At 44.3% G+C, this 15,390-nt stretch overlaps 1 protein-coding gene across 1 annotated transcript in view; it reads right to left on the bottom strand.

Annotated features, from left to right (window-relative positions):
- Positions 1-15,390, bottom strand: part of LOC120789332 (serine/threonine-protein kinase BRSK2-like) — a 128,620-nt gene that overhangs the window by 47,421 nt on the left and 65,809 nt on the right. Inside the window, exon 5 of the mRNA XM_040125999.1 lies at positions 812-897. Within this exon, the coding sequence (XP_039981933.1) occupies positions 812-897 (86 nt within the window). The remainder of the gene's footprint in view (positions 1-811; positions 898-15,390) is intronic.

Below are 15,390 nucleotides of genomic sequence, written 5' to 3'. Positions count from 1 at the left end.
CAAACGGCCGCATGGAGGGAAGGTGCTCGAGTCAATGTCACATTGTTCTGCAGGGGCGTCCACAGTCCTGGGGACGACGTAGACACGGGTTTAGACTTCATTTTCGTACCTCGACTGCGTTCGTCAGCCTTCACGGGTCAACGTCAGTTTGAATGCCAAGAAATATAAACTATGACAGTGCAGAGTTTCCTATTATTCCAAAGATGACAAAACACTTGTTTTGGACATATTTCAGGGAAGAGGGTCTCAGCCTCAGGCCTCTGTGGGTGTTTCTCAGGAAAGTGGTCCTGGCACTGGTTCGAATCCAGGGTCTAAGGACAGAGGCTGTTGTGTGTTGCACAGGTTGTAAAGCCCCTGGAGGCAAATTTGTGGTTTGCGATATTGTTCTACATAAATAAACTGACTCGACCTGACTGACGTTTGAGAGCCGACGTGGCCGGTAAGCGAGTGCTGAGGTGAGGATGCGAGTGCGGACACACACACGTGGTGCATTTTTAGTGCCAGCCCACACAGTTACTGCCTCAGCCAGAACCAAAACCTTCACTGCCACTGGACAGAAGAAAAAATGGAAGTAAAACTTTGACCTGATAGAATCTTTTTCTTTTTCTTTGTCTTTAAACAGCTTAAAACGACCTGTATCCCAACATGCGTATGTTCGGCAGAAAAGTCTTTGACGCCTGCAGGTAACGTTGGGTCAGACTGAATTTTTTAAAATAATGTTGTATTTTTGTATTTTTTTTAAGCCTTTTTGTGAGAAATTTAACACAATGTGATGCAGCATTCGCCCGAACACCTGGACATTTGTACTTACAGGTATTTCTTATTTTCGTAGACGTCATGCAGCTTTAAAACGTGGGGATGCTCTATGAGTTTGAGAATGGCTATCTCCCGCTCCACCTGAAGAGACACACAGGAGGGAAAAAAAAAATAAAGACAATAAAGAGATCAGCAACATGGACACGTACAGTGCAGTCTAATGTTAACGCATCCTCAGACCGAAAATTATGAAGCTGTCAGCACAAGCCTGTTGTCATGAGCTCAAGCAAGAACCTGCAGCCGGGAAGGGTAATTGAAACGGACGTGACACACACACACACACACACACACACACACACAGCATCTATCTGATATATCATTCACATCAAGTGGCCCTGGACTGTTTTCACACCCATGTTGTTTGGTAAAACTCAAACATTTAACCTCTGGATGTGGTTCAGTTGTAAAACCTGATGGTCTGTTACCGAGAGGCTGTTGCGTTGGATGTCTGGCACCTCTGGTGTCTTAGCAACACACACATCAAGCTTGCATAATCGAAAAAGTGACGGCAGTTGAGTTGACAGCAAATGGTAAACTCCTGTTTTCACATCGGCGCGTGAGGAGAAGCGCAAAGCGTTGACCCCACAAGGCACCGGATGAAAAAAGACCTGGACGAGGTTAAATAAGCTCAGAGCACATCTATGAGTATCACGTTAGCACAACTTGTGTGTTGTGTGTTCACTGATTATGTGCAGACTATGTGAAGGATAATCCACAATAAACCGGGCAGTCATGGAAAGAGAAGTGCACGACTCCGCTTCGACCAGCGATCAAAGGAAAATCTTTAAGTTGCTGCAGTGTATTTTCCAGTGGTGGAATGTAACTGAGTACATTTATTCAAGTACTTAAGTACAGTTTTAAGGTATTTATACTTTACTCGAGTATTTCCATGTGATGCGGCTTTTTTCTCATTTCAGAGGGAAATATTGGACTTTTTACTCCACTGCATTTATTTGGCAGCTTTAGCTACTAAGTTACTTTGTAGGATAAAATCTTACATAAGAAACACTTTATAATATAAGATGCATTATTTAGTTAAACTACTGGTCCAAAAGTAAAATAAATACTTTGGGTTAAAAAACCCAAAACAAGCGATACTCTGACAGCCAGCGTCCACTCTGCATAATGAGCACTTTTACTTTTTGATGTATTAAGTACTGTGGCACCTGTGGTACATAAATTTACTCAGCCAATATTTTGAATGTGCGACTCTTCCTTGTAACACAGTATTGTTTTTTTTTAGCCCTGCGGTAATGCTGCTCTTACTACGGTAAAGCTTCTGAACACCTCCTCTAGCGCTGGTACTTTCTGATTGAGTCTTTTTCCAAACTAATTGGGTTTAACATCTAAGATAAAAACAAAGTATCTACTACTGTACTGGATGGTACAATTTGAACACATCAGAGAAAGATAAAGCGACAATCATCTTTTCAGCATTAAACAACAACACGGGAGCCACGGCCACAGCAGCACTCTCAAAGCCTGGGAGCTACGAAAATAACTGGTCTTTTATCTTTGTTAAACTGAGGTGACTGGTGCTCAGGTTTAATGGCCAGTACAACAGTAGATATTTATCAATCTTACAATATGAACATTAAACATCAGTATTGTGTTTCAGCTTTTCAGAACCATCAGGATAAAAAAAAAAAAAAAAAACCTTTGTGAGAAAATTCCAGCGATTATTCTGTCACTCATCAGCAGACCAGACCAGACCAGACCAGACCAGACCAGACCAGGCCAGACCAGGCCAGACCAGGTGATTCTGTCCTGTCCCCGTCATCACCATCATCACCTCCATCACCATCATCACAATCATCACAATCACCATCACCATCATCACCACAATCACCATCATCACCGCCATCACCGCCATCACCGCCATTACCGCCATCACCATCATCACCATCATCACCACAATCACCGCCATCACCACCATCACCTCCATCACCATCATCACAATCACCATCACCATCACCATCACCATCATCACCACAATCACCGCCATCACCACCATCACCTCCATCACCATCATCACAATCACCATCACCATCACCATCATCACCGCCATCACCGCCATCACCGCCATTACCGCCATCACCTCCATCACCTCCATCACCATCATCACAATCACCATCACCATCACCATCATCACCACAATCACCGCCATCACCGCCACCATTCAGACGTCTGGCTGTTCCTCATCCTTGATGCCGTTTAAAGAGCGTGGTTCCAAAATAAAAGCGTATAAGGATAAAGGAAAAATACAGATATCAGTCCTAAGTTTTTATTGAGATTCATCGTGTCATGTTGAGATACTCTTCTCTTACCTGAGCATTGTACTGTACTTTAGAGCGTTCCCATGAAAACACCCATACCAACAATGACTGTACCGTACTAACGAGTGCTGTGTGTGTATCCAAAGCCTGATATTTCTTATTCCTCCATATCCCCAGTCACTGTTTGTATAGTTTTATTGTTACTTACACCTTTGAGCTCTGCTCTTTTAGTCCCGAGCGCTAGATTTAAGCGGGACGTCCGGCTGCTCTGGCCAGCCTTCTCTGGTGCACGCTGCGAGCCATGGGTGTGGGCATGTGTGCGAGCAAGTGTATTGGTACGTGTTCTGCTGACTCTGTACGCGTATGAGGATTTATGAGTGTGCCATTGGCGTCTCCGTGACAGTTGCTCTGTGATGTTGTGATTATGCCGCAAACCAATTTCCCCGCGGGGACAAATAAATCATTTATCTATCTAAGTCTGACTATATTCTATTTTTTTTTTTAAACAAAAATACCACAAAAAGACCAATTTATCTTATTCCTCTGTGCCATAGAGCTCCAGTGTTGTCAAAATACACACATCGGTGAGCCACACCGTTGCAGTGGCTGCCTGCTGTCAGAATTACACACACGTGGATTAATCCGCAGCTGAAAATAGTCCCCAACAAATGCAAACAATGCAGCAAATTTCATTCCTTCTGAGTGACTTTTGCTAAAAACTACAAAAGGAACTACAAAAGTATTAGAGACAGACTGACACATGTTGACCCTTATATTAATGATAATAATAATAATTATAAATATGATGAAAACACCAGACTTATATGACAACAAATCATGATTTCCTGTCATATCAGAGAACTACATAGTATTTGCCAGCAGGCGCAGTCCAGCAGCAGCTGCAGATGCATGTCATGAAATGATACAGAGGTTTATGACACCGGATTTACTGCCGGTCGGCACCTCGGCAGGCCGGAGGGTAAACTGAGTTTAGACCTCTGTGCTGCGAAGAAAAACTGCGGCAGCAGATTCTGCACAGACATCGTCCGTTAGACATGTTGTTAAAGTGCATCTCTGAGCTCATATTGTTTGGTGTGTTTTTGTAATTCCTGGGGATAAATGGCCAAATAGACACAAAGATGACGTCAAATATTTAATTTCAAGCACAAACAATGGAAACTGAGAGAAGAACGTGTTCCAACCTCGGACTCAAACAAGGCTTCTTCCCAGATCTGCTATTATACACTGATGCTCAACAATCGTACAGGAAGAAATCCATCAGAGGAAGAGGTACAGCGGCCGCACTTGTCCACAGCCACACAAGCATGAAAATGGACCAGAATGCAATGCAGCTACGGGACCAGTCGGGATCGAGAACGCCTTGAGACCTATTTTTCTAGGAAGCTACGAGTATTTTTTATGATGATATGTCAGCCGTCGACTCAGAGAAACAAATTCAAGCCCCTACTCTGGAGGTTACCGGAGACTGTTCTGGGAAAAACTGTTAGACGGAGCAGGTTTAGGCAAACTGAGAAAATCAGAAAAGGAAATCGATGAGTAATGAAATTTACGGAGAGCTGGCACAGAACTCTGGCCAGATTCTCAGTTGTATCGATTTATTCTTCTGATATTGCCTGGTTGAAAGTTGCCCTGTTGATCTTCCACGTAAACAAACAACAGCGGTTGTGTTTACATTCATTGTTCTTCACCAAAGCAACATGCTGAATGCATTTCCTGAGAGAAATTAGCTGCGCTTGTTTTTTTCATGCTTCAACTGTGCTTCGTTTACATCCATGTTTGCTCGTCAACAGTCTTTTTCACTGCGTTTGTTGGCGTCACTGCCACCTACCGTTGATCGGCGGAAAAGTGTTCACAAAACAAACAAAACAGGGATCCCCTCATAAAAACACTGCTCCAGAGCACAAGCTCTACAGGACACCTTTAAATCTAATTTCTGATCTTATTTTATACTGGTTTATACTTTAACTTGCTTATATTTGTATATTTTAAGTTCTGTGTTGTTCTTTGTGTTAGCACAATGTTAAACACTGACTCATCAAATAGTTGGGTTAAAAAAATGAACTTAATTTGTTTAATGAAAAATGTATTTTTGTATTAAAACATAAGAATGAAGGAAGAATACAGCAAGACGTTTTGGTATCGAGATCAAACCCCATCTCCTCAAACGGTTTGAAGACAGAGACAGTGCTTGCCAGATTAAATTTATTTGTTAACATACATGGAAACATTTATATTGATCCTAAAATATTCATGATTAATGCTTCAATGGTTATGCCGGGCAACTGAAAAACCCTCAGTTAAGATTAAGGAGAGAACGTGGTCGATGCTGACTTCAAGCAGAAGACGCAAAGGGTTGACTTTTTAAAATTAATCCGAAAAATTGGGATGGGGATTAAGAATAGGGACATCGCTTTCCTTTGCCAGAGCCAGAAAACTGGTGACAAACGTGGATGAGACCGGCAGAGCTGTACAGGTTGTCGTAAGTCAACATACAGAACTGACAGATCGTAAATCAACATTTGTCTTTGACTGACCTGACAAACGTTAAGCCTGTCCCGGCGAAAAGGCCCCTACAGCCTCCATGTCTGAATGAAAACGGTGTTGGCGATCCGGATTCTTTACCCGGTAACAATTGGTTAAGGCAGAACAAAACAAAATTTAAAACAAAATTTTTAAAAAATGTTATCACGATGAATTAATAAACCGTTCAGCAACAGATGTTTCCACCACAGCAGCCACTTTATCAGTATTAGTTTGTTGAAAATTACCGATCAGTCTTACACATGTTGAGATAATCAATGAGGGAAGGTCTGTGTTGCCTCGTTGGGGATCTATTCCGCAGGTAATCAAACTAATCCTTCGCTGATACGCCCTATTGATTTCGGGGCTTTAAGCTGTGGAGCAGACAAACGTTATCAGTCATCCGTCAATCACCGCTCAGCTTGTCCTCACGGCTCTTTTCCTGCCCCTCTCTCGCCAAAACCGGCCCAGGGTCCGAGTCATCCTCCGGTGACGGGTCTGAGAGGCCAGACCCGGGACAGAGGAAACCCGAAAATTTCATTTCATTTCCATCAAGGCTGCCAGTCTTCAAAGGTCTGTCACGTAAATAACCAGAGAATTTCCTTTAATCTTTGGCCCAGTGGTTTTACCAGACAAGACTGTCACACCGACTTCTCCCTCCACTCCTCTAATCCTGCAACTCCTCTGCCAAAGCATGAAGAGGAAGAAGAATGCAAGAGAGAATTCTAATATCAACGGCTTACAAAAGATCCTCTAAGGCTCACCGGATAAACTAAAGGAGGGAGCGACAAGACTTTCACAGAATAACACCGACACAATAGCTTTAAAGTGCTAATATTGGCCGAGATACTGAGGTGACATTGTTTTCACCGTCAATACAAACTCGGCGCGTTTGCTGATAACGTTCATTTTCTGTTCATTTATCTGCACAGGGTCCTTGTGACCGTGTGCATTTCAGTAAAAGCTTCTGGAAATACAACCCGTCGATACTGCACAATCCTCGACATTTACTTTAACTATAGGAAACATTTAGGAATCTTTGTTGTTGTTTTTTTACATTAGAGAAAGGAGACGTTCAGACTGCGTGTTGTTCCCGAGCAAGAAGCAGCCAAATCCACATTGCATCGCTAATGGAGTCTATGTTAGCTCATCATTTGTCCTCTGGCTTTGATTTTGTGACACAACAGCACATTAATGCTTCGGTATTAGTCTGTAGATTTTGGACTCCCGGGCTTCAAACACCGGCTCATATCTGGGACGGATGCAGGTGCAGTGCATCAGCCCATCCTCCTGCTATCAGATCTAATTACCCTCATTTTCGTCCTCTCACACAACCATGCGCACACAGTGTAGCATGGCAGAGGCTAATTAAACACATGTACAAGGTAAACAGACATTCAGCCCCCTGCCCTCCCTGTGTGAGCAGCGGCGCTGACATTTAATAAGCTCAATTATGACCCATTTGGTTTTTTAATGTGTAGTAATAAACTGTGTGGGTTCGGTGGGAAGGCCGGGGGCGGGGTGGGAGAAAGACGAGCCGTAACATAGACGTTGGGTCCACCACGGTAACCCGGTCCCCTCAGTCTCCGCCCGGTCGGCTTGTTTGGGGTTCGGTGATCTCCTCTGAATCTTAACTAGTCCTGTACCACTGGCCCCCGCTCACCTCAGTTATCTCAGGCTCATCCTCTCCGTTGAGCCGAATTAGCAGAAATGTTTCCAGCAGCGTTCACTGTCATTAAAAAGGCATTAACATATAAGCTTTTACCGTGTTAAGTCATGCATAATGCAGATTGTAAGGGAAAAAGAAGTCTGCACTTTAGATTAAAGTCGCTGGATACATTCATATAAGGCAACTGTTGCTTAAGAATATGTAAATGTGTTGGACCAATATCAGAATCATACAGAATCAGCGTATCTGTGAGACGCATCGCAGCCTCCATAGAGGATGATTCTGCACCGCATGATTTAAGTCAAGTGCCAGTGCAGAAAAGCAGCGTGTCCAATATGAAGCCAGAGAAAAATTCAGGGTGGCGCTCAGGAAGACCACAGTCTTGCCCCGACTCTAACCGGGCCTCAACCATCCATTCAGTAGTTGCCATGTGCAGATATTGAAAAAATGCTTCATTTTAAGAAAAATTAACACGCAAAATTAAAAAAAAGGGTTCTTATCTGACTTGCATATCAGCAGTGGGTTTGATGATCTGATCTAATAATTTTGATAAATGTGCAAGTTGCCGGCTAAAGCTGAGAGGATCCATTAAAGGTGGAACTCCACCTACTTTAACATCAAGATCAGTGCACTCATCAGCCTGTAGTGTTAGATGTAAGATAGTATAAGCGTTAGTTTTATGTGGCTCTGGAGGGAGTCTTTAAAGACGTCGTCAGGGCGGCTTGCTCTGATAGCAGAGTACCCAACTTAATTTCTCATTTCTTTGAATTTACAAGCCTTTCTGGCAACTGACGGAGGCACATTTCGCCCTTTTGTTATCTGCCAAATTGTGTCGTAACTTGAGACAACATTATGTTTTAAATTTAATCATTTTAATTTGGCTTTTGGACTGCATTAGTCTACCACTGTTCATTTTCCACCGTCTTATGAGTTTTGTTAGTTTGTCAGTCACCTGTAAAGCTCTCTAAACTGTAGTAACCTCTATGAAAGGCGCTATACGAGGCTTGATTGATGTTCAGGACCTCACAGGAAAGAATTTAAACATCCACCTGCGGCGGGACGAAGAGCAAGACAAAAGAATTTCCAGTATCGGTTATTACGTATCTGCAAAACATCTCAATGTAGTGAATAAATATTTAGCCATGGAATTAGCCCCAAACATATTGTTGTTCTGGTGCCAATTGAATACCTGAGCTGTGGTACCTGACCTTTTTTTAACCTCACTTTGTTATAATGAGACACATACAGTATCTATGAAAAATGTGTTAAATTAAAGACAGTGGGAAAACATGAGGAATATCAATTAAATGAGGGTGTACCTGATCAGAAAATAGGTTCAAAGACCGAGAACGTAACAGCCTCTGTACATGACTCTGGTCAGGGTTTGGTGCGACAGACAGTCCATTCTCCAAGGACCGGGGTTCAACTCTTAGCTCTGACCCAGACTCATGTAGCGGAGTTAGAGGTCCAGCTCCGGCTGCTCACCTTCTCTCTGCATCCGCCCATCTGAGCTCCAACAGGAAGTCTTTTATCCCGCCCTACGCCACCACGTCCATAATCCAGACAGACCCACACACACAGTTTGTGTCGGTCCATGCTCTCCGTAGAAGAGAGTCGCCAGTATCGTCCCACAAGTGCGAGGTGGGGCCTTCCCTCCGCAGGCAACACATCACTAAGCATCTCATTCAACTGACTGAACAGCAGCTGACACGGACGTTGATGAGGCTCTAACTTTCATTTCACAGGTAAATACACCTGAAATCACAGCTCAGCCGTTGTGTCTGGTGATTCTGTCAGACGACGTCGTGGTTATGAAACCAGGATTTTAGCAGCAGATTGGTTTGGAAGTGACTGCTGGTTAACATGTCGTCTTAATTGGCCACGTTTCAGTCACTTTTTCATACCGGTTCCGTTGACGACAGAAACAGAAAAACACGTCAGTCAGAACAGCTTTATTGGGAATTCAGCAGAGTTAAATTACTGTGTGAGGAGAGAAGAAAACCGATAGAGGCGGGGTCCCGCCACATACTAGGTTTTGACCTAGTCTCGTTTAAATGATGCAGGAACTACAGCAGAGATGGCAGAATAAGCCAATTTTCGTCGATCAACCAGCCGGTGCAACAGTAGAGAAATGCAACAGCGAGTGAAGCGAGATATTCCTGGACTCATGTTCCTGATTTCACTGTTGTGAAATGACAGTACAAGGAGAAAGATTTCAGAATTAATTGCTTACTGTTACGTTTTGACTGGCAATGTTAAAAGTAGGTAGTTTGTGATCAAACGATTGGTGGTGAAATGACTTGGTTTAACCAGATTCGATTTCCTCTTCGCCTGCAAATTTCTGACCGCTGGGGAAGATTGATGGTGACCTATCGATCTGAGAAGATCTGCCATATGGCCGGTGACTCGGGGCTTGCAGCACTAAATGGCTTCATTCGGAGTGAGTCACATAAACGGTGTGAACCAAAAACACACTCCTCCGACTCTGACCGTGCAGCCTTTGAGCACAGGGCCCATAGCCACCGCTGTCAGTGAACAGGCAAAATGATGGTAAATTATATGTTTCTGAAATCTCCATTTGCTACCCGCTATAGTGTAAACTGCTACATGTCTATTATATAGGGAGCAGTGAATGAGCAAGGGAGTGATTCCAGGCACATCTTCATTCTGCTCACAACTAGCATAAACAAGTTGTGAGCGACAAACACCGTGTTTTGGCCATATTACGATGACAACTGGTGAAAATTCATAGCGTTTGGAACACACGGACCGTTTCAAAGGACAGCAGCGAAGCGGGTCATGCTGCGGGAGTGGTTTCGCAGGCATGTTTTAGCAAAACATGTCTGAGCAGGGTGTGCGGATGGACTGAGGACTCGTAGATTATGCTGCAGGTCACAACAGTCATACTTTTGAATTTCATGACCACCAAACACTGAAGTGCTCCAACTGTCAGTCACCTAAAATTCAGCATTCAGAATAATTTTGGTCCCCTCGCCCCAATGTACCATGGGAGTCAAGATTTTTTGGCAAAGACGCTTTTCTCTTTCAACTGGGCGAGTTTCGTGCTGATCCAATCTGCGGCAGTGCCCCAACTATGAGCCCCCCAGCACAACACCGTCTACGGGAAAAACTTGGGTGACGTTTACCTCTGGAGCCGAGAAAGGTCCAAATATCTCCTCCCACGTCTCAACAGCGGCAGGAGCGTTGGGGTGACCCTTACTAATTTCGCCAGCATTTGGCCCCCGGCGGGTGTTTCGTTCACATCCTGCTGATATCAATTTTCCTCCAGCCCACCGAAGGGCTCAGAGCTCCCGACTCATGGCAACGCTCTCCTCCAGTCGACACCTCCATGCGTGATAGCTCCTCTTAATGAATTATGAGGATTGACTCTGGTAACAGCGCTGCTGCTTCCAAATCCCTATTTAATTGAAACACGATACAGAGCTGAGGGGCACGAGGGGTGATAAATTGGAACATCCGCCTGGTAATCAAACTGCCATCTGTTGCTATGACGTCTGGGCGATTCTGGAAGAGGAGGAGGAGGAGAGCGGCGGTTTCACAGTCGAACGGCGGCGGCTGATGTTGACCGCTTCCTGCGATTTGGCGGAGGAGACGGAAAGTGCAGGCGTTTTGAGAAGCAACACAAATCCATTCAGAGCAATGACAGGAAGACAGAGTAATGAAACAAGTGAGTAAGAGAGGAGGAGGAGAGGAGAAAAGGAAGGGGAAGGTGAGGAGAGAGAGAGAGGAGAGGCGAGAAAGAAGGGAAATTAGAGGTGAGGAGTAAGGAAGGGAAGAGAAGTTAAAGAAAGGAGTTGAAAGGAAAGAGAGGGAAGAGAAGAGATGGAAAGAGAGGAGCAGTAGTCTGCATTTCATCAGCTCGGCCTATCAGCAGGGAGCGTCTCCTCAGCCCGTCCTGCGCCTGCTGCCGGTGCTGCTGGGTAACTATCAGGCGGCGTTTTTTCCATACACACGTCTGGTGACGAGGGAGACGGAGCCAGCAGCCTCCCCGGCGTGTGACTGCATCAGACAGAATACATTAACAGCCTCCGTGGGGAGGGAGGGCGGGCTGATGTGACGGTGAGCAGAGTAAGGTCAGTGGTGAATCATGGGAAAAGAGCAGGTACGCTCTTCTGTGGTGGATTGCAATCGGTATCCCTTCACTCATCTGTCACCGCTCTGTCGCTCAGAAGGGCGGCAGCAGTGAAGACGTCCGACACGACGACACCACGCAAGTTCCAGCAGGGACTAAAAACGCTGCGGAGGCGGAGATCAGACTTTCCTCTGAGGACAGGGAACATTCACTTTAGAAAATTCACTTCGGTCCCCTGCTTTCACAGTTATGGTTTGGTCTGCTCTTGAAAAACCTGTGTCTCTTTCCAAACCTGTGTCCTAAGAATTACATTTATATAGAGTACAACTGGTGTTCAACAGCAGATACATTGTGAAGGGAACGTAACATCGACCGATTACATTTTCTATTAACGTAAGCTCGCCTGCCGCTGCTGCTTTACAAAAGCCTCACCCGTACCTACCTACAACCCATCCTGGTTTACTGTTCTCCCCGTTTCTTCACAATGTTAACTGTCTCCAAAGAAAACAATCTTATCGGGATTACATGTACCGCTTCCAAGGTCGTCTGCCTCTCCACCTCTAGACTCTCAGACCTGAACGACAGAGACATCCCCCCCCCGAATCCACACTGCGCTGTTCCCGTCTGGTTGCAGATACAGGACTTAGAGTTCGCTTTGGCAGAAGTTTTGTCCCTAAACCAACTGCATCGTTGATCCACACAGAACCTGTGTGTGTGTATATATATATATACAGTATACGTAGATTGGGACATAGGCGGGGACATGAACACTGAGTGTGGAAACAGCACTAAAGGCTCATCTAACATAACAAGGAAATGCTGTTAATTAATGTAACTTGCAAAAATATTGAGAATGGACGCATCAATAAAATGTTCACGGACATTTGTTTTCCACCAAAATACCTGATCAGAATATCTGAGCACAATATCCACTGGTGGCGACTCCAGCAACCGTTTCATGGTTGTGTCTAGACTCTCACAGCACCTGGTTCAGGTCAGGGAAAGATCCCGGTCTGGTGTAGAGACTTGAGACCCAACGTGTTTATGGTCTCCGGTGTCACAGCGCCTCATCCACCCAGACCGCCTCATGGCAAGTCTCCTCAAGTTCACAAATGTAGTGCTTCACTCAGTCAGAAAATCGCCTCTGAGCATAATCCAGCCAGCGATTACATCTGTCGCCACCATCCAGATGGGAAAACAATTCAGTGGCATGTACATGCTATTTCTAGGTGACAGGATTCTCTTTCTGGCCAACTGCTGTAATACAGATGGGAGAAGCTCCGAGGTAATGAAAATGTTGGCAAACTAGGATTCATTAAGTCTCTGGCTTTCGTTGGGTTTTTCGGTTGTGGGCATGTTTCAGCAACAACATGGTCCCCACCGCTGCTGCTGACACTCATCGAGCATTTTACCCTGCTTTAAGAAAAACAAACACTGCTGACGTGTGGCCATTAAAGTGAGGCGAAGTTAATTGGCGAGATCTTGGAACGCGCTGACACTGCTGAAAGAAGTTTGATGGGTCAACAAACACGAGCAGTCGGACCATCAGACACGTTGGAAACAAACTCCCATGTCAACGAAAGTTGTCTGGAAGAGAAAATTAAAAGGTGCAGCCTAAAATGACTACTCCCACTGACTGTTACAAACATCAATTGCAGTGTGCAGACAGACTTCCTGCTTCAATATTGACCTGCTTTTCTTCCAGTTTTCCTGTACAGTGAGGGATCACAGTCTTTTCGGTTTGAACTCCAAATAAAGTGGTTCAAATCATACGATCGAACTGTTCAGTAGTAAACGGTAAATGGAACCGATGGCCTGAGCTATTGAAACAAAATGCGTTTTCCTGTATGTTCTAACTCTGCCCTCACCAGATCAAGTATCACGAGGGAGAGATATTTTACCCGGGGTTTGTCCTTCCAAAGCCCTCAGATGACATCCCGCTGACGGAGAGCCAGTAGGAGCTCTTACTGCCCAGCTGCCAATCAGAGCTCCCGTTGCCTCTCGGCGAGTTTTCAGTTGGCGTACTGCAGACGACGCCGCGGACGCTCTTAAATTGAAGAAGCACTGCTGGCACTGACCGTTAACGTTAGAGCGGGGGACATGAGTGTGAGATGCAATGGGCTAAACAGACGCATCCATATAAAAAGGAACAACAAAGATTCAAATTGAATTTTTTAGGAAATAATTTTGCTCTTCCAGGTCAAAATTTCATTAGCATTTCTTTATTTAAGGACAGAATAAGGGAAAAGAATATACTGCGATCTTTCAAGGTTAATTTTTAATGCCTTATTTAATTGCTCTTTGAAAATACATCATGTTATTATTTGATAATAGCTGAACATTGATAAAAGGCTGCTCTTGATACCAGAACCGATTTTTCTGTCATCGTGGATCAGGTGTGAAACCAAACACGCCGTTGTCAGAGACGCCGATCAACACACCGAGGGGCTGTTCTTCCATCACATCACACACACACACACACACACACACACACACACACACAAATACCATGCAACAGAAGCACTGGATAGAATCAGCAAAGTTAAATCAGTATTGACACCATTAACACAACCAACCATTCGTTGAGGAGATGAAAAGAGTCCGGTCAGGCATGAGAGGGCCGTGTTCGACCTCTGAAGAGCTCAGACACACAATCTGCTGCACTTCAACTGGAAAAAGAGATTTAATCACACACACGAACACACACACACACACACGCTTCAGAGGCCTACGCACACAGACACACACCCTCCCATGCCTCATGCTGGTCATGTACTTTCATGCTTTCCACACAAGTGTTCCCTCTGGAATAGAGTGGAGAGACACACACACACACACACACACGCACATACACACAGCAGCTACTCTGTATAAAATTTAAAATCGTACGACATTCAAGATTCACGCTTTAAATAGAAAGCTGAAGCGCGAATGACATCCAAACAAAGGACTTCTTCATTTATATTGCTACATGTGGTAACAGCGAAACTGAAGAGCATCCTAAAGCTCCAACAATCAATACTTTTTATTCTGTATTAAAGCTGAATCAAATGTCTGCGTGCAGCGCGTAAGGGGCTGTTTGTAGAGTCGAACTCACAGAGAAACAGCACCAACTCTAATACGGAGCTCGTTTTACTCTTCTAGCTCACAGTTTATGCTTTTACCGGATGCTTCGGTCGTACGTGCTCTAGTCAGCCCTGACTGCACCGGCATCAGTTTTTAATCAAACAAGCTCTGGTGGAGGCCAAACCTGATCTACGGCAGGTGGACGCAGGTTATTGTCTGCTACGAAGTTAGCGAGAACAACTTAGGAAGTGTCTCAATTCATCTAAACATCGAATTACACAAAGCTACTAAAGACGCTCTACAAAGAACATTAAGAAACAATGAACTGGGACTATGTTACAACCCCACCAAAGTATTAGTTTAATCAGAAACCTAAATCAGTAAAACATTAAAGTGAAAAAAGGTAAAACAATACTGCCTGAGGACAAACTCGGTGGGGAAAAAGACAAGACTACTCTAGCACTTTTCCACAATAAAAGCACTGAAGCAAAGAGGCTTTTATTACTGTGAGAGGAGACTCAGAAAGTTTTGTGTGACGTGCTTAGGTTAGACGGGTTTTGATTTAGGTTAGATGTTGGTGTAAAGCTACACTTGGACATTTTAACCACTCTTCTGCACGGAGGATCAGTTTCGTACCGGAAACTTGGCAAGATTGAAGTTTTCCAAGTAGTCCCTTCCTTATTTTCGTTTTTGTGACGTTTAATTTCATTGAGTATTTTTTGACCTGCATTTTAAGTGTGAAAAGATAATGAAAAGAATCAAATTCAATTTAAAAATTAAATCTAACATTATCCTAATACATGTAATGGAATACAGCTATATGGCTATAACACTGGAGGACAACGGCAGACAGTCCAACACAAGTTAGATTCGTTGAGACAAATGACAAATAGAAAACACACTGAGTCACGCACATTGCTTCCAACCCT

Source organism: Xiphias gladius, chromosome 1 (assembly GCF_016859285.1).
Source record: "Xiphias gladius isolate SHS-SW01 ecotype Sanya breed wild chromosome 1, ASM1685928v1, whole genome shotgun sequence".
In the NCBI taxonomy this organism is placed as follows: Eukaryota; Metazoa; Chordata; class Actinopteri; order Istiophoriformes; family Xiphiidae; genus Xiphias; species Xiphias gladius.
Note: the sequence above shows the minus strand (reverse complement) of the source record. Positions and strands in the feature narration are given on the sequence as shown.